This window comes from Dipodomys spectabilis, unplaced genomic scaffold, assembly GCF_019054845.1.
Source record: "Dipodomys spectabilis isolate Male_0828 unplaced genomic scaffold, ASM1905484v1 ptg000094l, whole genome shotgun sequence".
NCBI lineage: Eukaryota > Metazoa > Chordata > Mammalia > Rodentia > Heteromyidae > Dipodomys > Dipodomys spectabilis.
This window is the reverse complement of record NW_024870771.1, coordinates 4,498,526-4,525,374: the sequence shown is the minus strand read 5'-3', so window position 1 is coordinate 4,525,374 and position 26,849 is coordinate 4,498,526. Positions and strand designations below refer to the sequence as shown.

The 26,849-nt window shown below is 41.8% G+C and overlaps 1 protein-coding gene and 1 pseudogene across 2 annotated transcripts in view; one reads left to right on the top strand and one right to left on the bottom strand.

The window, feature by feature from the left end:
• Iws1 (interacts with SUPT6H, CTD assembly factor 1) overlaps window positions 1-16,512 on the top strand; it is a 44,888-nt gene extending 28,376 nt beyond the window's left edge. The window contains exons 10-14 of one of the 2 annotated variants that reach the window (XM_042685178.1): window positions 748-865; window positions 4,383-4,494; window positions 5,159-5,215; window positions 7,651-7,762; window positions 16,135-16,512. In XM_042685178.1, coding sequence (XP_042541112.1) covers window positions 748-865; window positions 4,383-4,494; window positions 5,159-5,215; window positions 7,651-7,762; window positions 16,135-16,266 — 531 coding nt within the window. In that variant the 3' untranslated portion in view covers window positions 16,267-16,512. Of the gene's footprint in view, window positions 1-747; window positions 866-4,382; window positions 4,509-5,158; window positions 5,216-7,650; window positions 7,763-16,134 lie in introns of those variants that run through there. The other variant, XM_042685179.1, reaches the window with a different exon arrangement.
• Window positions 16,513-18,343: 1,831 nt separating this feature from the next.
• On the bottom strand, window positions 18,344-20,174 carry LOC122112340 (annotated as a pseudogene).
• Between the last annotated feature and the right edge of the window lie 6,675 nt (window positions 20,175-26,849).

The window sequence follows — 26,849 nt, the reverse complement described above, 5'->3', positions numbered from 1 at the left end:
GAGAAGAGAGGTAGACAAAAGAAGATGGGAACAGAGGAGAATGCAGTCAAGAATCCATTGTATATGCCGCGAAATTAAGTAACATAAGGGAAGGGAGGTGAGAATGTTGAAGTGGGGACACTGGTACGATTGTATTCTGCTTTGTTATATAGTACCTCCTTTGTACAGCTAAAAGATAAAGCTTTTTAAAAATTATTGAAATTTAAAAAAATTATTGAAATCTTGGAGCTGGGCTCCCTTTATATAGCTGTGATACCTTGGGCAAGCTACTTAACTTCTGAAGGAATTGTTGAGTACACTGCTATGTGCCAACCACTGTGCTAGTGCTTTGTTTATGTGCTGGTTCATCTGTTCCTCACAGTCTAAGGTAGGTGTATTGTCTCCATTTTACAGATGAGGAAATAAAGACACAGAAGTTAAAATCACTTGTCCAAGGTCATGTAGCTAGAAGGTAGCAGTGCTTGTGCTCAGTCTTGTATCTGCTGGCTTGAGGCCTGGGCTAACTCCTGTACTAAAGTGTTGAGCTCTGAGTATCTTAGTTCACACACTCCCGTAGTTAGATTTTGCTTTCAGTGGTAATACCAAATTCAACTCTTTGCAAACACAGTCTGTGTTCTGTATCAAGTAGATCCTGAAAGTGGACTCTTGATATTTTTATATGAATAAACTAGGTCTTAAAGGCCTTTAGATTAGCAAGCCTTCAGCTTCTGAGTGATTAATATGTGTGTATGTGTTTATATTCCCCAGCTACCTAGTGTGAGCCAGGAGACCCTGAAGCATAGTGGGATTGGACGAGCAGTGATGTATCTCTATAAACACCCCAAGGAATCAAGGTCCAACAAGGACATGGCAGGGAAATTAATCAGTATGTAAAATTTGCTTTTGTTTGTTGTGTTTATGTCTGCATATAGAGAGATGCATATATAAAAACTATTTTTATCAGTACTTAAAGTGTTATAGTAAAATGGAATAGAAAAATTTTAGTAACTGGTTAATAGGTATCAGTTGTTTTATCCTTAAAATGCTTGTCAGCATGTGTCTTCAACTTGTAGGCCAAGGGTGTGGAGAAAAGGTGGAATGTAGGCCCTGAAGTTAGCTGCACCTAGTTTACATCATGACTTTACCTACCTACATAGCCTTAGCTACCAATTAAACACTTGGTCTCCTCCTCTGTAAAACTGAGATAATTAGGTTGTCTTTGTGTTATTACAAAGATTAAATAAGAGGATGTGTAGAAGCACAGTGCCTGGTACGTAGTAAGTACTCAGGAGTGTCAGACACTGCTACTATTATTACTTGCATGATGGTCTTCAAAACCCTTCCATGTTCTTGTTTAATAATGGCAAAGGGGCCAGATTCTGAGATAGATGCAATGAAATACCACATATTTTATGAAATCTTCCGTCTTAAAGTGAAATTCATGTTTATTTTCATTATTCTTAAGTCTGTACTACACATTGGGAAGAAATTTTAAGAGCTGTTTCTGTATTTGGATAGAATAGTTACTTTTTGGTGAATTTTTCAAATTATCAAAACTTAGAGAAATACTTCAGTCTTAATTGTTGATATATAATTTACTACCTACTGAACAGTTAAACTTTTGGTGACTTTGTTTGTTTTGTTGTTGTTGGTTCTGGGGCTTGAGCTCGGCCTGGGCACTGTCCTTCAGCTCTTCAGCTCAAGGCGAGCGCTCTACCACTTGAGCTACAGCGCCACTTCCGGTTTTCTGGTGTTTCATTGGAGATAAGAGTCTCACGGACTTTCCTGCCCAGGCTGGCTTTGAACTGTGATCCTCAGATCTCAGTCTCCTGAGTAGCTAGGATTACAGGCGTGAGCCACCAGCGCCCAGCTTGGTACTTACAATTTAAACAGAGATTCTGAATCTAGGGGTGGGGTTGTTTTAGAAGATAATGTGCGTTCCCTGAAAATTAGTCTCTTTGTTGTTGTTGTTGTTGTTTGGTAGTGCTGGAAATTGAACTTTAGGTCTTATGCTTGCTAAGCATGCATTTTACCACTTGAGCCATGCCTCCAGTCCTTTATAGTACATGAATGCAACAATAAGCTTCATTACGATTGAACCAAAAAACCAGTCAGCACCTCTGAATATTTACTGACTCATCAATGGGCATGTATTACTAGTTTTTGTGGTAACCTGAGCATCTTGATTAAACTTCATCAAATATAGATTCTATATCCACAATCTTCAAATGTAGTTTTTTGTTTTTGTTGGTTGTTGGGACTGAACTCTGGGCCTGGACACTGTCAGCTCTTCAGCTCTAGGCTAGTGCCCTACCTCTTGAGCCACAGTGCCGCTTCTGGCTTTTTTCTGTTTATGGGTGCTGAGGAATCGAACCCAAGGACCTCATGTATGCGAGGCAAGCACTCAACCACTGAGCCAACTTCCCAGCCCTAACTGTAGTTTTTAAGGGCTGGGAATGTGACTTAGTGCTTGCCTCACATGTATGAAGCTCTCAGTTTGATTCCTCAGCACCACATAAACAGAAAAGGCCAGAAGAAGCCCTGTGGCTCAAGTGCTCAAGCCCTGAGTTTAAGCCTTGGGACTGGCAAAAAAAAAAAAATGTAGTTTTTAACATTTTAGACCATTTTGATAAGAGAACTTGGTTAAAAAGTAAACTTTTGGTTAAAAAGTAATATTGAGATTTGCTATTTTCAGAGGAGAAGCTTAAAATTTAGGTAGCATTTTAAGGATAAACAATTTTTTTAGATAATAAGCATTTTAATGTTCTTTTATAATGATGATACCCAGTGTAAAGAAAGGCATTGTCTTTTTTTTTTTTTAATGCCAGTTGTGGGACTTGAACTTAGAGCCTGGATGCTTTTCCTTTAGCTTTTCCACTTAAGACTGGCACTTCACTACTTGAACCACAGATCCACTTCTAGCTTTTTTTAATACAGTACAATTTTTTTTTATTATTAAGGTGTTGTACAGAGAGGTTACCATTTCATGTCAGGTAATGAGTACATTTCTTTTTGGACAGTGTCACCCTATCCTTCACTTTCCCCCAGTTATCCTTTCTCATCCCTGCCCACAAGTTGCATAGTTCATTTTCCACAGTGTCTACTGAGTACTATGGTAACAATGTTTTTAAAATACAATTAGATCTAAGCACTTGATTTATACCTATAGTCTAACTACTTAGGAGTCTGAGACCTAGAGGATCACAGTTTGAAGCCAGCCCAGGCAGAAAGTCTAGGAGATCCTATCTCCAAAATAATAAAAATCAGGGCTAGAGGGTTGGCTCAAAGTGGTAGAACACTCACCAAACAAATTTGAGGCCTTAAGTTCAAACTCATGGACTGTCAAAAACAAGACAGTGCAATAGTTTGTCATACAGGCTGCAATGCTTGGTAAGAAATGTATGCATTATCCTGCCCAAGTAATTGTAACCCCTCTGTACAGTATGTTCTCAAATAAAATAAAATATTTAAAAAAAAAATAGTTTGTCATACAGAAATTCCATTATTTATATGCCCAATTTTTCTGGGAAGTATCAAGTCCTTTGTTATCCTACACAAGACTTCAGTGAACAAATCTGTGAGACTCCATTTCCAACATAACCAACAAGAAACTGGGCAGGAGGCATGGCTCAAGTGGCCAGCCCATCAAACAGGCTGAGCAAGCCTAAGGCACTGAAGTACCACTAAAATAGCTAGAGAAAATTAGGTTGACTTTATGAGATATCAACTCAACAACTACATATTATTCTTTTTGTATTTCTCTTTAATGATTAATGACTTTACAGGTCTTTTGGTTGGTTCAGTTTGGTTTTTAGGACAAGGTCCCTCCACATAGCACAGGCTGGCTTTGAACTCATTGTGTAGCCCAGGCTATCCTCAAACTTGCCATCCTTCTGCCTCCACTGGGATTGCAGACCTGTGCTACCAGGCCCAGCTTGACAGGTCTTTTTACAGTATTTTCCAGAAGAGCCAGTTCTAATATTGATATTATGCTATGTCCTGAAATAATGAATTCATTTTTAAAAATAATATTTTAGCTGGCCGGGCGCCAGTGGCTCATGCCTGCAATCCTAGCTATTCAGGAGGCTGACATCTGAGGATTGCAGTTCAAAGCCAGCCCGGGCAGGAAAGTCTTTGAGACTCTTGTCTCCAGTTAACTACCAGAAAACTGGAAGTGGAACTATGGCTCAAGTGGTAGAGTGCTTGCCTTGAACTGATAGAGCCCACGCCCAGAGTTCAAGTCCCACAAACGGCCAAAAAAAAAGAATATTTTAAACAGATGAGAGCATTAACTTGCCTGAACATATAATTGTTCACAAAAATAGTAAAAAAAAAATATATATATATATATATATATATATATATATTATTCTGTGGACTAAATAATGGTCTGTTTCTTGTAGATGAGTGGTCACGGCCTATATTTGGTCTTACCTCAAACTACAAGGGTATGACAAGAGAAGAAAGGGAGCAGAGAGATCTAGAGCAAATGCCTCAGAGACGAAGGATGAGCAGGTATGAGGGAACAGGTATGAATGCAGTTACTGTTGCCAGTAACTCAGGTAAATAAGACTAAGATCTTGTTATGAGGCTGGGAATGTGGCTTAGTGGTAGAGTGCTAGCCTTGAGCAAAAGAAGCTCAGGACAGTGCTCAGGCCCTGAGTTCAAGCCCCCAGAGTGGCAAAAAAAAAAAAAAAAAAAAAGATCTTGTTATGTCTGAGGAAAAAACATCGTTCATAATATCCTTTTGTTTAAATGTTGTGGTGCATTGTATGAAAGTCTTCCCTCTACACCAAGACCTTCTGGTTCAACTTGGTTAAATACAGTATTTCTCAAAGTTTTTGGAGATTGTGTTGTTATACACACTTGCAGAAAGCAACTTTCTCAGTCCCATTTCCAAAATCTAAGGAGAAGAAGAAATACTATAAGTTCAGTTTGTATCTATCTACTAAAAATAAGCTTTCATCCCAGAGAGCACAGTTATTAGGTACAAATGTGGTGGCTCTGGCTTACCCAGAACGAAACCTATTGTGCAGATGAATACTGAAGTAAAGCAGTTAGGAGTTACTTTGTATGGTTCAATTGTTAGGAGATAATTCTGTTCTAAGGTTGGTATTTTGGCATATTCTTTGCTTAGTTATAAGGCTCCCAGTATCTCACTATTTACTTTTTTCCTTAGCACTGGTGGTCAGACACCCCGAAGGGACCTGGAGAAGGTGCTAACAGGAGAAGAGAAGTAAGGGTTTTATATTAAACTTTCTTAGAGGATATAAAATATTGCTCTTTGCTACTTTGTGTTAAGAAAAATACTGAATGAAATGATATGTTTACATTGGTAAGGCTGATTTTGGTGGAGTATCTACAAAACATTGTATTAGATGTTATAGAATATTAACAAAAATAGCTCATACAATAAAAATTTGTTTATTTTCTTCTCGGTCCTGGAGCTTGAACTCAGGGCCTGGGTGCCATCCCTGAGCTTTTGCACTCAAGCATTCTGCCACTTGGAGCCACAGCTCAAGGTTAATTGGAGACAAGAGTCTCATGGACTTTTCTTGCATGAACTGGCTTCAAACTGCGATTCTCAGATCTCAGCCTCCTGAGTAACTAGGATTACAGGCGTGAAACAGTGGGCACCCCCCTACAATAAAGATTTTGTTGCTGCTTAATAAGTTCAAGATTGTCTTATAAGTTTCGAGAGTATAAAAGCATATTAAAAATAGTTTATGCTTTCAAAAAGTATATATCTATAGAGAGATGATAGACCAGATATGTGGGGTAAGTGTATAAGGCTTATTTTCAGAAGTGGTTGGGTAGCCGGCACTGGTACCATATGGTGAAAAATAAGATTTGAAATATATATATGTAGACCAATAATAAGATGAGGAAATTTCACTTCTCTTTTTGATATGTTGAGTTTTTTTTTTTGTTGGTCACAGGGCTTGAACTCTGGGCCTGAGTGCTGTCCCTCAGCTCTTCAGCTCAAGGCTAGCGCTCTACCAGTTGAGCTACAGCACCACTTCCAGTTTTCTGGTGGTTTATTGGAGAGAAGAGGTTCACGGACTTTAGTGCCCAGGCTGGCTTTGAATCGTGATCCTCAGATCTCAGCCTCTTGAGAAGCTAGTATTACAGGCGTGAGCCACCAGTGCCCAGCTAGCTGTATTTAGCATTTTTGAGCTTAGTATGAAGCTCTCAGATTTGGCTGGAAGTGCTGATTCTGAGGGTAATCACATAGGACTGATGGGGCAGTAGAACTGAAGGCAGTTAGATAAGGTTTGAGGGCACTGGTGAGTTGTGTCTTAAGCCATTCAGTGTGAGGTGCCTAATGAAATATTCCTATAAATGTCATACATCTAGACATTGGAATTTAGACTAGAGACAATGGTTACCTACATAGGAAACATGTGTGGAGTCAAGAATATAAAGGTATGCAGTCAAGCAGAATAGCCAGTGGAGAGTAAGGGATACAGTTCTGCCCATTGGAGAGGAGGCCAGAGGATAATGAGGCTGCACTGCAGGTGGGCAGTGGCAGAAGCATGGACAGTGACAGATAGTATACCAGGGTATTTGAGCAGCTTAGTGGTGATGGTACCAAATCTGCAGGAGGGAAGTGGGAGCTGAGCCAGTGATTCATTTGTAGATAAGTGTGTTTTCTATACCCCACACTCATGTAGACCCACTCTCCATATACCTTTACTGGACTTTTTTCCCCTAAATGTTGAGTTATTTGGATGTCAGATATCTACAGCAGACCTTTACTTTTGAAGGATAGTAATGTTTGTATCTAGCATGGTTCTTAAATTTGCCTAGAATTACATAATACACACAATAAGTGTAAATAAAATCAGGGGGATGTAAGCAGATCAGTAGATTATACACAAATATTCTGGTGGAATTTGGGTGTTAGTGGCTCACACCTGTAACCCTAGCTATTCAGGAGGCTGAGATCTGAGGATCACAATTCAAAACCAGCCTGGGCAGGACAGTCGTGAGAATCTTAACGCCAATAAACCATCAGAAAACCAGAAGTGGCACCGTGGCTGAAGCAGTAGAGCGCTCACATTGAGCTGAGGGATAGCACCCAGGCCCAAAGTTCAAGCCCAATGACTGACAAAAAAAAAATACTGGTGGTGATGCCCTAGTTTGCAAGTTGTTATTACCGTTAGGAGATATGTTGGATTTCTCGGTACTACTTCTTACAACTGTGTGTGAATCTGAAATTGTCCCCAAAGTTTTCTACAAAAGGAAATATGAAAATTAATGTTTGAGTTTCATATGCAAATCCATGTACTAAGAGTTTTGAGGCATCATTCTAATTGCCTGATTTTTCCTCTCCCATCTACTCCTGAATTACTCACTAGACTAGAGAATTTAGGATTCAGAGCCTTGGAAAGGAGAGGGTATGATTGTATGTGAAGCTGAGGAAGATCAAAAGGGTTCAAGTACATATAACCATTGACTAACTGGGGATTTGGAGAGAGTTAGGAATTCATATAGTACAGCAGTATAGTTACATGGCTAGGTAAGAGAAGAGTTGAGGCTGCCAGCGGAGGGTGGGTTAGGTGACTTAACAATTGAAACTGGGAAACAAAGCAGCTGAGCAGTGTGGATTCAGGAGTGGGAGTGTGGAATGATCCATAAACACCATGTGCTGTCTGTTTTTTCTTTCAGGGCTCTTAGGCCTGGAGACCCTGGATTCTGTGCCCGGGCCCGAGTCCCCATGCCCTCAAATAAGGACTATGTCGTCAGGCCCAAGTGGAATGTAGAGATGGAGTCATCCAGGGTAAGCAAGCACAGAAGGAGCAGAGGGATTTCAGATGCACGTGGACATTGGATTTTTAAAAAAATTTTATGTATAATGGCCCTTAAAATAATTATGGTTTATCAGATTCAGAGATACCTGTTTTCCAGTCTCTCTTTTTTTTTAATATGTATATATTTTATTGTAAAAATACCATACAGAGGTTACAGTTGTGTGAGTAAAATAATGAGTACATTTTCTATCAAGCACTGTTACGCACTCCTTTCTTTTTCCCCTGTCATCCCTTCCCTCCTGTTTTCCAGTCTATTATCTGGCCAAATCACCAATCAAAGAAAGAGAAAAATATTACTAAATACAAAAAGCTCATTGCTTATGATCGATCTCTTCTTCAGACTTATATAACATTGCTAAACTAGGACAATTCTTATCACTTTTTAAATAGTGAATTTTTTTTATTTTTGTTTTTTTTTGGTCAGTCATGGGGCTTGAACTCTGGGGCTGGGCGCTGTCCCTCAGCTCTTCAGCTCAAGGCTAGCGCTCTACCACTTGAGCCACAGCACCACTTCCGGCTTTTTCTGCTTATGTGGTGCTGAGGAATGGAACCCAGGGCCTTATGCATGCAAGGCAAGTGCTCTACCACTGAGCCACCTTCCCAGCCCCATGAATTTATTTTTATTCTTTAAGTATCATGAGAAACTATTTACCTGCTTCTACAGTTATGTCATGAAATTATCAGAGCAGACACAATCTCTCTTCTTGTAGACATTAACTCAAACATTACTCAGTAATCTTTTTTATTCTCCAATCAAATCATTCTTTCTAGCTGGGTATTCTTAAAAAAGGGCTAAGCCGATTGGAAAAGCATAAGAGGCGGTTTGCGGAACAGAAGCGACTCAGCAAAGTGCACCGTGCTGTCAAGTTCAGCATTGAAGGCAACAGGATGCCTTTATAGTCGTGGCTCTCCCGTAGTGTGTCCAAGAGGTACCCCTAAGGAAGCATGGGCTGTGCATGGACTTGAATTGTCAGCAGAGTAGAAACAAGTGTGTGTGTGTGTCTACTTAACCCGAAAAGGCCTGACCTTCCTTTTGTTTCTGAAATAATGACCCCTGCAGGCATCCTTGGTCATCGAAGGACTCTTGGATTTTTGGAAGTTGATGTGGAAGTCCTTTCCTCTGTCAGAACCACAGAGAATAATAAATCAGTTCCCCTATAGGCAAATTGTTCTCCTTAACTGGTATCTTTTTTTTTTTGTTGGTCATGGGGCCTGAACTCTGGGCCTGGGCACTGTCCCTCAGCTCTTGAGCTCAAGGCTAGTGCTCTACTGCTTGAGCCACAGCACCACTTCCAGCTTTTTCTGCATATGTGGTGCTGAGGAATTGAACCCAGGACCTCATGCATGCAAGGCAAGTGCTCTACCACTCAGCCATCTTCCAACTGGTACCATTTTTATGAAAAAGACCTCTGTTAAGGCCCAGAGTCATAGTGATCTGTATTATAGGCATATAAACTGATTAGTAGCTTTGTGGTGGAAGAATGGTAGCTTGGTTTCTAGTTGTCAGTGGCTTGCCAACATGCATTTCAGAACTCAATGTAAAGACCTATATTGAATACTGACTAGAGATACTATTTGATGAATACTTAGTATAGAAAACTGAAAAAGAACTGAAAAACTGTCTCATGCCTGAAATCCTAGCTACTCAGGAGGCTGAGATCTGAGGATTGCAGGGCAGGAAAGTCCATGAAACTCTTTTATCTCCAATTAACCACCAGAAAACCGGAGGTGGTGCTGTGGCTCAAGTGGTAGAGTGCTAGCCTTGAGCTGAAGAGCTGAGGGACAGCACCCAGACCTGAGTTTAAGTCCCACGCCTGACAAAAACAAAAGTAAAAAAAACTTGAAGTGATTATAACACTGACCCACCGTGCTGTGCTTTGAGATTGTTTGCAGAGTACACACAAACAGCACAGTTCATGTATATTGCCTGTGTATCTCTGTACCCTTCTGTGTACATAAGAAAGGGTAAAAGAGCCCCTTTGGAACATGAGGAGACAGGGGTCTTCCAGGAGAGCTCCCAAATGGTCTGCATGTTCATACTGTGCTGGTATTTATCAAGGCCACCAAAATAAGACTTTTTTGCTAGATCCTCAATAGCTAGCTTATGGTGTTCAATTTGGGTCATTTCTACATATTAACCCATCTTTGAAGGTTCATCACTTTTAATTATAAAAATCTGTGTGATCATGATATAAATATATAATTTATTCATTCTCTGGTTTCTGATTGATAAGTGCAGTAACCTGTACTATGCCATATCATGTATATTCCATGAAGTGCATTTTAACAATAACATTAAAATGGAAGAAGCAATGCATGTTTTTATATACGCTTACAAAAATATAAAAAACATAAATTTATTGTAACCTATAATCTCACCACAACTTAATATTAACATTTTAGGTTGTTGTGGATTCTTAGTTTTTATGTGCATGCATGAAAATTTAATGTATTTTTAAAAATACTTCTTTTTCTTTTTGGTCAGTCCTGGGGTTTGAACTCTGGGCTTGGGCACTGTCCTTGCACTCTTCAGCTCAAAGCGAGTGCTCTACCGCTTGAGCCACAACACCACTTCCAGTTTTCTAGTGGTTTATTGGAGATAAGAGTCTCACATACTTTCCTGCCCAGGCTGGCTTTAAACTGCGATCTCAGCAAGGATTACAGGCGTGAGCCACTGGTGCCCGGCAAAAATTTTTTAATTATCTTTATGTAGTTGTACAAAGGAGTTGCCATTTAACAAAGCAGTTTATGAATACAAAATATATCTTTTTTTTTTTTTTTCTGCTCCTGGGACTTGAACTCAGAGCCTGGGTGCTGTCTGAGCATCTTTTGCTTAAGGTTAGGGCTCTACCATTTGAGTCACAGATCCACTTCCAACTTTTCTTAGTAGTTTATTGGAGATAAAGAGTTTCATGGGCTTTCCTGCCCAGGCTGGCTTTGAACTGTGATCCTTATATCTCAGCCTTCTGAGTTGCTAGGGTTACAGGTGTGAGCCACCAGTGCCTGGCTTCCATACAATGTATCTTTTTTTTTTTTTTCTTTTTGCTAGCCATGAGTCTTGAGCTCTGGGCCTGGGTGCTGTCCCTGAGCTCTTCAGCTCAAGGCTAGCACTCTACCACTTGAGCCACAGCGCCACTTCCGAACTTTTTTTCTTATGTGGTGCTGAGAAATCGAACCCAGGACTTCATGCATGCTAAGCAAGCACTCTGCCACTGAGCCACAGTACAAATACATCTTTTAAGCAACTGTATTATACTCCTTTATGCCTTGTTGGGTTGGTTGATATTTATTTATTAATTGTCAGTCCAACTTGAACTCTGAGCCTGGGCGCTGTTCCTCAGCCCTTCAGCTCAAAACTAGCACTCTACCACAGTACCACTTCTGGTTCTCTAGTGGTTTATTGGAGATAAGAGTCTCATGGACTTTCTTGCCCGGGCTGGCTTTGAACAGTGATCCTCAGATCCCAGCCTACTGAAAGCTAGGATTCTAGGTGTGAGCCACTGGTGCCCTGCTCATTTGTTTTTTAATGTGTTAAAATTCCATTTGGCAAAACATTTAAGTGATTTAATATCTTATACAACTGTGCCATAGGTGTTTGTTTTTGTTTGTCCTAGGGCTTGAACTCAGGGTCTTGGGCACTGTACCTGGGCTTTTTGCTGAAGGCTTGCGCTCTACCACAAACTACAGCTCCACTTCTGGCATTTTTGGAGTAGTTAATTGGAGATAGCGTCTCATGGACTTTCCTAAAGCCTGGGCTAGCTTTGAACTGCGATCCTTAGGTCTCAGCCTCCTGAGTAGCTAAGATTACAGGCATGAGTCACCAGTGCCAAGCTTCTTAGTATTTTTTTTTTTTTTCATTTTTTAAATTGTTGTTATAAAGGTGATATACAGAGGGATGCCTAGTATTTTCTAAGGAAATCCATCATGCTAGTCTTTTAAGTTGTTGTTGTTGTTGTTGGTGGTGGTGTGTGTGTTTTAAATACTGCCTATTACATTCACACAGGGGTAAGAGCATGCTAGGTGAGTTGGTGCTAACACTCGATCCACATCCCTAACTCTTCTGTTTTTGAGATAGAGTCCCACACTTTTTGGACTGGCTTCAGAGTCACAATCTTCTTACCTCTACCTCCCAATTAGCTGAAATTACAAATGTACACCACCATGCTCAGGTTGCTTTTTGGGTGTTTTTGTTTGTTTTCTAATAAAACAGTGCAGAATAGATTTTTGATGTCCTAAGGAAGTGTGGTATAGAGTTGATGAATTGGGAAGGGCGATCATTGAATTTGGCATACTAAGAAAGTAGGTCTGTTTTGGAGCTTGGAGTAACAAATCATCTGCCAGCTACATATTATATATGACTAGCAGCAATCTGGATATGAGGGTTGATACTTAGAGAGGAGATGTTCCAAGGAGAAACATAGAGAAGCAGTCCAGCTTTCTGTAGTAGGGCATCTGGGAGCTATGCCTTTTCAAAGACCTGAGTAGGTAAGGCTTTTCATGTTGCCTCTTAGAACTAAAGTGAGGACATAAGGTCTGAAGGAAAATGAGAGATTTGGAAGAAGTTATGTACTCTGAGGGATATTGTGATGGTGGCATAGCTCTCACATCTGACTTTCATGCTAACAGCATATTAGTGCCAAGCCTTGAAACATATAAAATAATTGAGACTAGAAAATTCCCTAAAAAATCTAAGGTGAGGCCAGGTGCCAGTTGGCTCGTGCCTGTAATCTTAGCTACTCAGGAGGCTGAAATCTGAGGCCAGCCTGAGCAGGAAAGTCTTAATTCCAGTTAAGCACCAGAAAAGCCAGAGTGGTTAAGGGCTAGCCTTGAACAAAAAAAGCTCAGGGATAGTGCCTAGACTTTGACTGGCAAGCATGCATGCACACACATATCTAGGATGAACAGTCAATATAACTCTTCAGAATGAATTAGAGCCAGGTGCCAGTGGCTCACATCTGTAATCCTAACTACTCAAGAGGGTGAGATCTGAGGATCACAGTTTGAAACCTGGTGGGAAAGTTGGTGAGACTCTCACCTACCTTCACTAAACTACCAAAAACGGCTGGAAGTTGGTCTGTGGCTGAAGTTGTAGAGCACTAGATTTGAGCAAAAAAGCTCAGGAATAGTGATTCGCCCTTGAGTTCAAGCCGCAGGAACAGCAAAAAAAATTTTTAATCACATGGAGAGTTTGTTCCTTGTTTCATATTTGCCTCATACTAGAGGTCCTGCCATGTTTAAAAGCTGGAATTCGAAGAACTCAGCACATTGGTACTCATTCTCTAATCCCATGTTACCTGACATTTTTTTAATTGAACGTTATAGATGATTTAGTAATAAACATCTGGGGAAAAGAATGATCAAAGAATCATCAAAAACTGTCTCAAAACCTCCCCTTTTTTTGTGCTGATACTTAGGGTTGAATTCTGGACCTCCTTGCTCAGTTTTTTTGCTCATGGCTGATACTCTACTACTTGAACCACACCTGTACTTTTGGCTCTTTGCTGGTTAGAATCTCAAGTTTTTGTCTGCTCTGTTGCTGAACAGGTTAATCATCTTTTTTTTTCTTCATTCGGATTTTTTTCCTGATTTCTAGACATTTTCTAGGAATAAGTATATTTTACAAGCAGAAAATGCTAACAAATAGCTGTACTAAGGGGTTTCAGTTTAACATGTCTGTTCATATTTACAGTGCATCTTGATCAATGTGCCCCTTTTATCAGTTTCTTCCACAATCCCATCTACCCATTCTAACATGTTTCCTCAAATTTTCACTAATATACATTGAGTATTATGACTGTGTTTGTCTACCATTGCTCTTTAAATTTTTTTTATCTTCAAGTAGCTGTACAAAGGAGGTGCCTTAACAAAGCAGTTTATGAATACAATGCATCTTGATCAGTGTCACCCACTTCAACATTCTCACACATTGGCCCACCCTTCTTTTTTTTTTCTGGTCAGTCATGAGGCTTGAACTCAGGGCCTGGGCACTGTCCCTGAGCTCTTTTGCTCAAGGCTGACACATTCTACCACTTTGAGCCACAGTTCTACTTCTGGCTTTTGAGTGATTAGTGATGAGTCTTATGGGGACTTTTTGCCTAGGGTGGCTTTGAACCATGATCCTCAGATTTCAGCCTCCTGAGTAGCTAGGATTACAGGTGTGAGCCACCAGCACCTGGCTTTACAATGAATTCTTTTTTGTTGTTGTTTTTGTTGTTTGTGGGGTCTGAACTCTGCTTAGGTGCTGTCCCTCAGCTCTTCAGCTCAAGGCTAGCGCTTGAGCCACAGCACCACTTCCGGCTTTTTTTTTCTGCTTATGTGGTGCTGAGGAATTGAACCCAGAGCCTCATGCATACTAGGCAAGCTCTCTACCACTGAGCCACCTTTCCAGCCCTACAATAAATTCTTTTTTTTTTTGGTCGGTTGTGAGGCTTGAACTCTGGGCTTGGGTGCTGTCCCTGCGCTCTTCAGCTCAAGGAGAGCGCTCTACTGCTTGAGCCACAGCGCCACTTCCACAATGAATTCTTGACTGCATTCTCCTTCCAGCCCTCCATTCTTTTATCCCTGTTTCCTAACCCTCTTCCCCTTGCATGTACCCACTTTCTGGTACTGATTTTGTTGAACTTTGACCTAATCTTTCTAAAAATTTATACTATTTGAGCTCTATAGAGTCTATTTTACTTCCTTCATTTATAAGCACTTGCATACCACTCAATTTATTTAATAGATTTTTTTTTTAATTTTATTTTATTTGTGAACATACTGTACAGAGGGGTTACAATTACATGGGCAAGATAATGCATACATTTCTTACCAAGCATTGCAGCCTCCTCCTTTGTTTACCCTTCACCTCCCTTCTCAGCCACCCCCCCTGCCCCCCCCCCCCCGGTTCCTCCCCCCGCCCCCCCGGTTCCCCCCCCACCGACGTGGGGCCTGAACCCTGGGCCTGGGCGCTGTCCCTCAGCTCTTCAGCTCAAGGCAAGCACTCTACCACTTGAGCCACAGCGCCACTTTAGGCTTTTTTGCTTATGTGCTGAGGAATTGAACCCAGTGCCTTATGCATGCAAGGCAAGCACTGTACCAATGACCCACCTTCCCAGCTCTACTTAATAGATTTATAGGTGTGCTCTATCACACATGAGGAGAAGCATGCAATGTTTGTTTATTTGGGTATGGTTTATTTCACTTAATATAATTTTTTCCAACTTTTTTCATTTCCTTTTGAATGGATGAGTAAAATCCCATTGTGTGTGTGTGTGTGTGTGTGTGTGTGTGTGTGTGTGTACACACCACATTTTCTGTTTTCTTTTTTTTTTTTTTGTCAGCATTGAGGCTTGAACTCTGGGCTTGGGCACTGTCCCTGCACTCTTCAGCTCAAGGCGAATGCTTTACTGGTTGAGCCACAGTGCCACTTCTGGTTTTTCTAGTGGTTTATTGGAGATAAGAGTCTCACAGACTTTCCTGCCCGGGCTGGCTTTGAACCTTGATCCTCAGATCTCAGCCTCCTGAGTAGCTAGGATTATAGGCGTGAGACACCGGCACCCGGCTTACACCACATTTTCTTAATCCATTTGATCACCATTCTTAACCACCTGAATTGTTAGCACCGCAGTGCTAACAATATCGTCTTAATATCATCTTAACCTTTGACATCAGTACCTTTCTACTAACTTCCTAATTAAATTTCTTGGAAGCCATATCTTTGCATTATATGTGATCTTCAAAATATAAAGGAAATAATTAAACCATTAGATGTAAGAGTTAAGTGGGAAGAGTCCTGGCAGGAGTGCAGGCCATAGCATTGTTTGCCCAAGATTACAGACAGGAGAGGCAGAGTAGGGACTTACCCCACGTATGCAGCTCTACCACTCATTCATGTAGGGGGTTACCACTCCTGCTTAAGACTTTTTCATAGATGACTTGACTTTCCTTTGGAAGATTGTTGTTTTTTTGTCTGAACTGTTTGAAAGTGCATGTCAAGTGGTCAGCTCCACATGTGGTCTTTGAAGAGGAAAGCATACAGTTAAAATGGAATATAAATTATGGAAATAGAACAGTTGTAGTCTCAATATTTCCTCTTAAGTAAATTTCTATATAACCAGAAAAATTAAAAATAAGGCATAGACAACAACAAAAGGAATCATTAATGAGTGCAATAAGATTGTAAAACTGCTTGTATATATTCACTCTGGTTCCTGAGGTGAGTAAAGCCTATTCTGGTTATTTTGGAACTAGGAGCTCTTCTAATGCTAACTTTCAGATACAAAACTATGAATGCATTTCAATAACTATATGAAAGATTAATGTATTGCAATAATTTTCCTTCTAATTTTTTTCCTATTAGTTTCAGGCCTCTTCTAAGAAAGGTATCAGTCGACTGGATAAACAGATGAGAAAATTCACAGATATAAGGAAAAAAAGCAGATCTGCACATGCAGTGAAAATCAGCATCGAAGGCAATAAAATGCCATTGTGACCTTGCCTGACCTTACCTGGCTGTGTTCCTATGTCTGTTCTAATATATGCACAGTGGACTCTTTGAAGAAAGATTTTAAATTTTTTTTTTAGCGTGTCTGTAAATGGTTCAGCTTGTATCAAACATTGTCATAGGACTCCCATTTTTCTCATTTGTATTTAAAACTGTTTGTTGTGTGCTTTGTACAGGAGAATACTAGTCATACTTCTATAAACTTTACACAATAAAATTTCATTCTGGTTTTGGTGGGCTGTCTCTTCATTGTCTTAAAGATTGTTCTGGGGCAAAAAATTGATCCTTTGTTAAAGAGGAAATTCTGTGGGGACTGCTGTGTTTTGTGACCCTGTGAATTCTATTGACTATGCAAAAATGAGGAATTTGACCTTTTCCTTAGTTGGGAACAGTTCAGAATGTCCTTGTGTGCCAGTGAGTTGGTTCTCCAGTCAGGTGGGGACTGAAGGAAGTCCTGTCACATTGCTTGTTCGCTTTAATCAACCATGCATGCATAGTGAAACCTCAATTTGGGTTCTGGACTACCTAGGTATGGTAGTGCACATCTGTAATCCCAGCATGCCAGAAGCTGAAGCAGGAGGATTGTGAGTTCAAGGCCAATCTGAACTATATATTGTTTTAAAGAAGGAAGAAAAAAAGCACTGTGTACTTTGTTCATCTTACCTATATCTTTATTTGATTGATTGGCCTCATTTATATTCTTTAAATTGAAATATAGAAATATAAAGCTAAATATAGTGCTTTGTAAGAGGACCTGGTCCTTTTCTGAGTTCTGTGAGACATCGTAGCAAATTCTTGAACCAAAAGGTTTACAACTACTCCTGTGGCTGGCCTAGAGACCTCAATTACTGGCTGGCATCTGGATGTAGGCAGTCTTGTAGAAAGAGGCCTGAGCCCTCAATCTGTGGGGCCTGACACTAACCCTGGGCATTTAATGTTAGAATTTCATTGCAAACACGGCATATCTGTAATTGCAGCACACATGAAGCTAAGCAAGAGGATTGTGAGTTGGAAGCCAGCCTTGGCTACGTAAACCTCAAAAGAAAAAAAGACTGCAATAACCAGGGATGAAATATGGTATCAACAAATTGTGTTAGGAAATAATGATTTTATCTTAAATTTGCTTTTCTCATAGAGCAGTACAGTGGGGAAAAAAGGTTAAGAAATCCTATAGATGTAAGAAAGTCACCAGACTGATTGCCTATAGCAGTTGGATAGTTAGGGGAGATGTAGAAACTATATACCTTAAAACTATTTCTTGATTTATCTTTGTGATTTTTAGAATTAATAGTCTATATACTAAATTATGAAGACTATAAGCTCAAGAGAAATTTGGTATTAAACCAGTTTAATTATAGAAGTGTTATTCTGATAAAAAAAAAAAAATTGTGGCCTTAAGCTGGGCACCGGTGGCTCATGCCTGTAATCCTAGCTACTCAGGAGGCTGAGATCTGAGGATCACGGTTCAAAACCAGCCCCGGCAAGAAAGTCTGTGAGACTCTTATCTCCAATAAAAACCACTAGAAAACCGAAAGTGACGCTGTGGCTCACGCGGTAGAATGCTGGCCTTGAGCTGAAGAGTGCAGGGACAGCGCCCAGGCCCAGAGTTCAAGCCCCACAACCGACAAAAAAAAAAAATTGTGGCCTTGTTTTTTTTTAATGTGAGAATATTGCTGGCCATAGATCTTTGGACTGAAAATTACATGAAATTCACTAACATGCTATTTTTTTTTCTAAACCTTGGTATCAACTTTATTGCTGATTTGTGCAGCCTCTCCTTACCTGTGCAGTGTTCCACAGTCCCTCCAGGTTAGCACTGCTTTAGGATCTGCTTGGCCAAAAGGCAAAGGAGACAACTGTTATCTTGAACTAGCCCCTGGCCTACCCATTCCCATACCACCCTATTGTATATCAAATCACATAAACATGGCTATGGGCTTGTCTGAAACAGCCATGGGGCAAAAGGATATATAAATAATTTGGGAACCAGAAGCCAGACCCAGTCACCTAACTACCCCATTTGAGGCCACAGGTAAGTCTGAAAACCCTGGCCTGGTCCCACACCCTAGCTCTGATTATGCATGGATGCGATGCTCAGTTTCCCTCTGCTGACCCATCCTTTCAGATTCAGGATCCTGAGGTCCAGCCACCTTGGACTCCTTTCCAGGACTAGGCAGCAGATGGCAGTGTCCAGTTCTTCCACCCCTAGCTGGAAGACACTGATGTGTCTTCCTAGATGCCTGGGGAAACAGGAGACAGGCAGCAGCAGTTTGTCCAGCCCAGCGGCTCAGATCAGCTCAGTCACAGCTGTGGTGAAGGTCTTTACCAGTCACTGTGGTGGGGTCAGTAAAGGCATAGAGGAACACAATGTAAAACGTTACTTAGTCGGGCGCTGGTGGCTCATGCCTATAATCCTAGCTACTCAGGAGGCTGAGATCTGAGGATCGTGGTTCAAAGCCAGCCCAGGCAGGAAAGACCGTGAGACTCCTATCTCCAATAAACCACCAGAAAACCGGAAGTGGCGCTGTAGCTCAAGTGGTAGAGTGCTCGCCTTGAGCTGAAGAGCTGAGGGACAGCGCCCAGGCCCAGAGTTCAAGCCCCACGGCCGACAAAAAAAAACAAAAAAACATTACTTAGCCAATTAAAGCATCTGGTCACCCAGCAAGTCAAAGCAAATCAGGCCCAGGGTTCAAAAGGAGACAGAAGTGTTGAGCTCAGGACCAGGAGCAGACATAGTTGCCAATTACCTGTGTCATGATGGTGTCATGCTATCTGGACCAGAGACTTCAGAAGAGAGGAGAGCTTCAGAAGCCACACTTGAGGATACCATCAAGTAAAGATATCAAAGGCGCCCATCCTGGAGGAGACCTGACCCAAGGCAGCATCCTGCATGCCCTGCCGCCTGGCCCCCTTGATGAGCAGCTCTGGAACATGGATATCCACAGTGAGCATAGACAGAGGGTCAACACCAGCGAGCACAGCATGGCCAGCTGTAGCCCAGATTCTGCTGCCAGGCTGAAGCCTTCTACTGCTTCTCTAGCAGGACCCCAAACAGCCAGGACCTGTCTGTAGCAGCTCTGAGTAAAGGCAGCCAGCAAGAGGTGGAATTACAGATCCTGCCAGCAAGAGGTAGGATTACAGGTTAGAGCTGCCTCAACCTGAACAGTTCAGATGTTTTCCCATCTAACAGCTGGAGCTTGACCAGCAGCTTTCCTGTGAAGGAGAACATGAGGGCAAGACCTACTGGGGTGCACAGGAGCAACAGAGCCCTAAGGAAGGAGGTGTAGGAGTGGAGATAGGGGAGGTAGTAATCCCAGAAGTCAGAGTGACTCTGCTGGCCTTGTCCACAATGACTGATGCCAAGTAGGGAACATCAACATCACCACCATCTCAGCCCTTTCTGGAGCTAGCAAAGCCCTCAGACTCTGGAGTATGCAAAGCGTGTGAGAAAGATGAAGAAATTGGAGAAGAATTAAGGTTGCAGAGGCCAAGAATAAGGGAGCCATGGAGCCACTGGATGTGCTAGTTGTGTGGGAGTGAGAGCAGAACCTCATTGGTGATTATGGGGAAGGGTGAGAGCAGCACAGCACCCTGGTGACTGCCAGGGCAAAGGTGCACAGCTCCAGTGCAGTCCTGTTGACTGTGGCATCTTCATCAGCCTCTGGTGAACACAGCAGGCTTCCTGAAGCGCATCAGGAAGACGTGGCCAAGGTTGTAGAGCACTGAGATGATGTACCATGAATCCTCTTGTGAGGTAGCTGCTCTTGCACAGATAGCACTTCATAGTCAGCTGCTTCCAGACTTTGTTCAGCATAACTGGAGTTGGAGGATTGTCTCTGGGCCTGGGGAGAGGACCAGGGATGAGGCCAACTCTGCCAAACATTCAGACCCTCCATCATTAGAGGGTCCAAGTGACCAAAATGCTTTATTCTTGAGAACCACTCAACTTATTTCCACTTAATTTTGAACAAGTTTACCAGCACACATAGAATATAGTAATTTATATGTGAAGACATTAGAATAACAGTTGGCCACTAGATGAAAACAAACTGCTTTCTGCAGTGTTCTCTTATTTACTTTCAGAAACATTTGAGAACAAAAAGGCTTATCCATCTAGTGAAGCCTTTCTAAAGCAACTCAGTGTTTTAAAGTTTTTAAAACTGTTGGTCTTTGGATAGATAGATGCCAGTTATCTGAAAAACATCATTTGCGTAGGGTAAAACTTTTTTTTGGGGGGGTCCGGTCATGGGGCCTGAACTCTGGGCCTGAGGAATCGAATCCAGAGCCTCATGCATGCAAGGCAACCTCTCTACCACTGAGCCACCTTCCCAGCCCCTAGGGTAAAACTCTTAATGACACCAAGTAATAAAGTGAATAACTGGGGAATTCAGAATGAGAAGGAACTTGCTGAAAGGGCGGGGGGGGGGGGGGGGTGAAGCTTGTGCATAAATTATCCATGGTGCTTCAAGCATGGACTCTCAGAACAACTTCTATATTTACAATTTAAAATAGTTTTTTTGGGGGGCAGGGTCCGGTCATGGGACCTGAACTCTGGGCCTGGGTGCTGTCCCTCAGCTCTTCAGCTCAAGGCTAGCGCTCTACCACTTGAGCCACAGCACCACTTCCAGCTTTTTTCTTTTTGCTTATGTGGTGCTGAGGAATCGAACCCAGGGCCTCATGCATGCAAGGCAAGTGCTCTACCACTGAGCCACCTTCCCAGCCCTACAATAGTTTTTTTTTTTTTTTGGCCAGTTCTGGGCTTGAACTCTGGGCCTGGGCACTGTCCCTCAGCTCTTCAGCTCAAGGTTAGCACTCTACCACTTGAGCCACAGCACCACTTCTGGCTTTTTCTGTTTATGTGGTGCTGAGGAATTGAACCCAGGACCTCATGCATGCAAGGCAAGCACTCTACCACTGAGCCAGCTTCCCAGCCCATACAATTTACAGTAGTTGTGAGAGCAAAGGATAGTAAGGTTAACTCCCTTGTATCCTCCATCACTTTCTTCCTTCTTTAATCACCTTCTATATACATATTGGGATTTTTGCAGACCTGTGTATATTTAGCCTGTTGTTATCTTTCTCCCAAAGCCTCAAGTACTTCAACACGTTTCTCTTGACATGCAGTTTAATTTGTGCTGGGATTGGTGATGTTAACTTTAATCACTTGAATATGATATAGAATTGCTCTCATTTTTAATAAAAATGTTTAGTGTACTAAAAGATAACAGTTTGCCATCTTAAGTGTATTTAAAGGTATAGTAGCATTGTGTAGGTTCATACAATCACCACTATTAGTGTCATCTCTAGAAATTTTTTTCCTTGCAAAACTAACTATACCCAATAAATACCTCTCCATTCTCCATCTCACTTGACAACTGTGCCATTCTACATTCTGGTTTTCACTACTGTAGGTACCTATTTCTTTGATGTATTCTAGTATTAATGCCTCATCAGATATACGACTTGCAAATAGTTTATCCCATTATATAGGTGTTCTTTTCACTTTTGTGTCCTTTGGCATCAAGTGATTTTAATTTTAATGTAGTTTAACTTCTTTTATTTTCCTGTACTTTTGGTGTTATCATTATATTTACAATATCGAGTCTTGTAGTTCATAAAGAGAACATCTTTTATTTGCATCTGACTTCTTTCAGCACTGTTTGTAGTGTACAGGTCTTTAGCCTCCTTTGCTAAGTTTTTTTTGATATTTTATTGTTTTTCATGCTATCATAAATTGAGTGATCTTAATTTCCTTTTAGGGTAGTTCATAGCATGTACAAATACTGGTGATTTTGTGAGGTCATTTGAGTTCTACAGTTTCACTGATTGTTTATTCTAGCAATTTTGTTGGGTGGATTTTTTATTTTATGGAATCGTTGGGCATTTATAACAAGTCATCTGCAAACAGGTAGTTTTACTTCATCCTTTCCAGTTTAGATGCCTTTTATTCCCTCTTGCACAGATAATTTTCTTCTAAACTGTGTTTCTTTGAATGATTCCTGTTGCCACAAAGTGCTTTGTCTTAGCAGGTCTTTCCATGTGTCTGGGTTTAGATGTCCCATTTTGTCTGATTCCAAGGGAGTGACATGCAGGTTACGTAGGTCTGTGCCAGTAAAACCCTTTTGGCCAAATTTAAGCAACAAAGAGTTTTGAAGATAGGATTTACCTGGAATCCATTGAGTTTGCAAAAGCTAACTTGTGACAAATGAGTGCTTTTAAGATCCATCCTCTAGAGGCCCTATTGGAGATGCTCCAGAGAAAGATCAAATCACTGTAACAAAAGACTTAGAACAGCCATGGTTGAAATTTTGAAACAGTTTAGCAACTGAGTGAACAACCTGATTCTATTGTACACAGTATTTTTGGATAATAATATTGATAGCATTGTTAGAACCATTAGGCTCTCCTTGTTACAATTAAAACCAAGGTTTTTCCAAAGAGCATTCAGATAGAATATGAAGCCATGCTATATACAACATATAAATATAGCATGGAACAATTTAAGGAGTCAATTTAAGGAGCTCCCACACTAGAGACTGCTTGCTTTAATTTCTGAAACCCTGAGGAGATGAGTCTAATCAGCCTAGACTTTAACCAGCAGTATGTAGAGGGGCGGGGGGAGAAGAAAAGTTCTTTCAAGTGCAGAGAGTGGAATAGCAAAACCTCTCAACAGAGGCACCAAGTGGAAGGATTCCAGAGGAAACAAAAACCTGGAAAGGCAGTTACTTTCTTGGGAGACATATACAAGGTGCAGGAGAGGATTCATTCAACCTTGGTGGAGTTTTTTTTTTTTTTTTTGTCGGTCGTGGGGCTTGAACTCTGGGCCTGATTGCTGTCTCTCAGCTCTTCAACTTAAGGCGAGCGCTCTACCACTTGAGCCACAGTGCCACTTGGAGTTTTTTTTTTTAATTAATTAATTTTTTGGGTCCGGTCATGGGGCCTGAACTCTGGGCTCTTCAGCTCCAGGATAGTGCTCTACCACTTGAGCCATAGCACCACTTTCGGCTTTTTTAATTTTCTGCTTATGTGGTGCTGAGGAATCGAACCCAGGGCCTCATGCATGCAAGGCAAGCGCTCTACCACTGAGCCACCTTTCCAGCTCCTTGGTAGAGTTTTAAATGTGAAGTTCTTCTCAGAAACAGATAAGGATCCATTTTGACTAATGACACACCAGTCCTATAAAGTAGATGGCTGAACCCACATAGTGCCAGAAAGAGGGAAAAGGGCCAGGGGGGTCTATAAAACTGTAGTGAGGAACAGAAGAGAAGCAGGGATATCCTATGATGTCCTGAATAGACAGACACATCTGACAACCTTTCTGTAGGTCTAGGTCCTGTGATAGGGACACAAAGAACTAGACACAAGGCAGGTCAAACCATTTAGAAGAATTACAGGGGCTGGGAAGGTAGCTCAGTGGTAGAGTGCTTGCCTTGCATTCATGAGGCCCTGGGTTCGATTCCTCAGTACCACATAAGCAGAAAAAGCCAGAAGTGGCACTGTGGCTCAAGTGGTAGAGCACTATCCTGGAGCTGAAGAGCTCAGGGACAGTGGCGCAGACCCAGAGTTCTGGGCCCATGACTGGCAAAAAAAAAAAGAATTACAGCAGAAAAGATCAAGACAATGTGCTGTCAAGGCTAGTTGTAAGTTGGCCATGCCACCTTATAAAGAATGCAGCAGAGGGGTGAGTGTGTAGATAGTGATAGTGTGTCTCAAAGGAAGATGGCTCCTGCTATTGTCTAGACATAGTGTCCCTCCTATAGAGACACTTGCAGCTAGAGCTTATGTTTAGGACAGCTCATCACTATAGCCCACAAGGCAGGTAAACCAATGAGAGGCACTTTCAAAACATACTTCTAGTAACCAGGACATGTGTTGTGTAGCTCCTTCCCCATACCTCTATTTCTTCCAATGTCTGTGTTTCCCTGTGGCCATGTTCATTGTCTAACAAGGGAAAAGTAAGCCCAATCCTGCTATGGGAAGGCTGGAAATCTGAGTGAGCAGATTTTCTAGTAGGAAAAAGGAGGCATCTGGTACTTAATGACCTTGAAGGAAAATAGGCAGCTCCTAGAAGGAATTTCAAGTTATACCTAAGCGTAAGCTGAGCTGCCCAAAGATAATATTGAGTGAGGAAAAGAAATCAGTCAGCATCCAACAGAAGAAAAACCTGTAGAGCAGTGAACAAGTATGTCTGAACCTGGACAAAGCCAGGGAGGATGGTGCAATCCTCCTGCAAATACAGACACCTTAGATCCGAGTCAGAATCAAGAGTACCAGTGTCCGCAGCCTGGAGACAGCGTAACTTGGTATATCTTAACCCCACGTATGAGGAGGGAAGATGGTGAGTTTTCCTTCTGTGGATCCCAGTCAGAAACAAGCAAATATAGTAGCTACACACAAGAAGGAATCCTAATCAGAAACAGACATTCCAGGGGCTAGGAAGGTGGTTCAGTGGTAGAGTGCTTGCCTAGAAACAGACATTCCACCTGAATCACAGCACAAAAAGTGTTACGGAACACCAGTGCACCTCTCTGTCTCCATCCCTGTATCCAAGAGATAATTTCAGTAACTTGTAAAGTGTAGTAAAGGTGATAGGAAAGTTTATTAGGTTATAGGGTGAGAATGTGTGGTAAGAAAGTTTATTATATTATTAGGGTGAGGATGGCCTTTTTAATGGCATGATTCTCTTTAATAAATGTGACTTCAGTGTTCACAACTATAAAGACACTCATTTCCTGACCAAACTGCATATTTTAAAAATCTTCTTGCTCTGCTTCCTGCTCCAGTTCTCACTGTAAACCTGGCTAAAAGCAGCCAGCAAGCAACATCTATGCTCCAAACCCAATGCCATGTTGTCTTGAAATTTCCTTTGCCAAATTCATTAGTTTTATTACTTTAAAGTCAGTTTTATTTATGATCTCAGGACACAGACAAAGTGTAGGTAAATTTCTTGCCAAAACTGAGATGAAAGACTCTAGTCCAACTCCCAGTAGTCTTCATTTCCACTTGAAAATTGTGAGCAGACTTGTCTGCATTTTTGCCAGCATTCTGGTCTTCAAAGTTCACACCAGAATCACCAAGGAAGGTGATTCTGTTGTCTCAACCAGAACTTTCAGTATAATGATAAATAAGATGTATGTCAGCATACATCATTTTCTTATTCCTGAACTAAGGGAAAAACCTTCAGTGTTTTATCAGTAAGATAGGAAGTTAGTTTTTAAAAAAGGTACACTGTGGGCTGGGAGGGTGGCTCAGTGGTAGAGTGCTTGCCTTGCATGCATGAGGCCTTGGGTTCGATTTCTCAGCACCACATAAGCAGAAAAAGCTGGAAGTGGCGCTATGGCTCAAGTGGTAGAGCACTAGCCTTGAGCTGAAGAGCTGAGGGACAGCGCCCAGGCCCAGAGTTCAGGCCCCACGACCAAGAACAACAACAACAACAACAAAAAAGATACACTGTATCAAGTAAGATGAATTCTTCTAAGGAGCACAGGAGGCTTGGCACTGGCGGATCATGTCTATGATTTTAGTTAATCAAGGAGCTGAGATCTAAGGATCCATATTCAATACAGCCAGGCAAGAAAGTCCATGAGACTCTTATCTCTTATAATTTCCAATCAACCACCAAAACATTGTAAGTGGCAGTATGGCACAAGTGGTAGAATGGTAGCCTTGAGCCTGTGACAGCACACAGGCTCTGAGTTCAAGTCCCAGGAATGGCACAAAGAAAAAGAGCACATAACACATTTGACACGACAGATAATATGCTAGGTCATAAAAGGAGTTACTCTAGCTTACTCTGATTCTGTGTACATAGTGTGTCAGCTTGCTACGACAATAGCTGAGAAAATAAACTTGAAGAAGAAAAGATTGCTGGACACTGGTGGCTCATACCTGTAATCCTAGCTACTCGTGAGGGTGAGATCTGAGGACCATGGTTTGAAGCCAGCCCAGGCTGACAAATCTAAGCCAGGCCCTGAGTTCAAACCCAGTACTGGCACATCAACACATATACGGACAGTCAGACACACACACACACATAGACATGACTTACTTTGGCTCTTGGTTTCAGAGCTTCGGGCCTGTGGTAAGGAAGAACCTCATGGAGAAGAGCACTTGGTGGAGCAGAGCTGCTTGTCTCATGATGGGCCAAAGCAGAGACGGAAACAGCAGGAGCAGGGCTGAGGTTCCAAGAAGCCAGAAGCGGAGCTGTGGCTCAAGTAGTACAGTGCTAGCCTTGAGCAAAAGCACACTCAGGGACAGTGATCCCCCCCCCCCCCAACACACAGACAAACACTTGAAATGAGAACTAAAATGATTTAATTAAAATACACTGCGCATCCGCACAGGAGCTGTTTGTGCGCCTTTCCAAACGTCCGAGAGCGCGGGCCACGGACTCGAGTCACGACGCTTTCCCGGGGTTCGCATGAGGACGCTCCCACTTCTAACTCAGCTCTACTGGGAGGGGGCGGCCGGTGTGTGTGAATGACCCAGGAAGAGGCCTGGCTTTCCCGCACTTCCGCTTCCGCGGTGCCTCCGCCCCGCCCCCTCCGGGGTAGACAGCCAATGAGAATCCA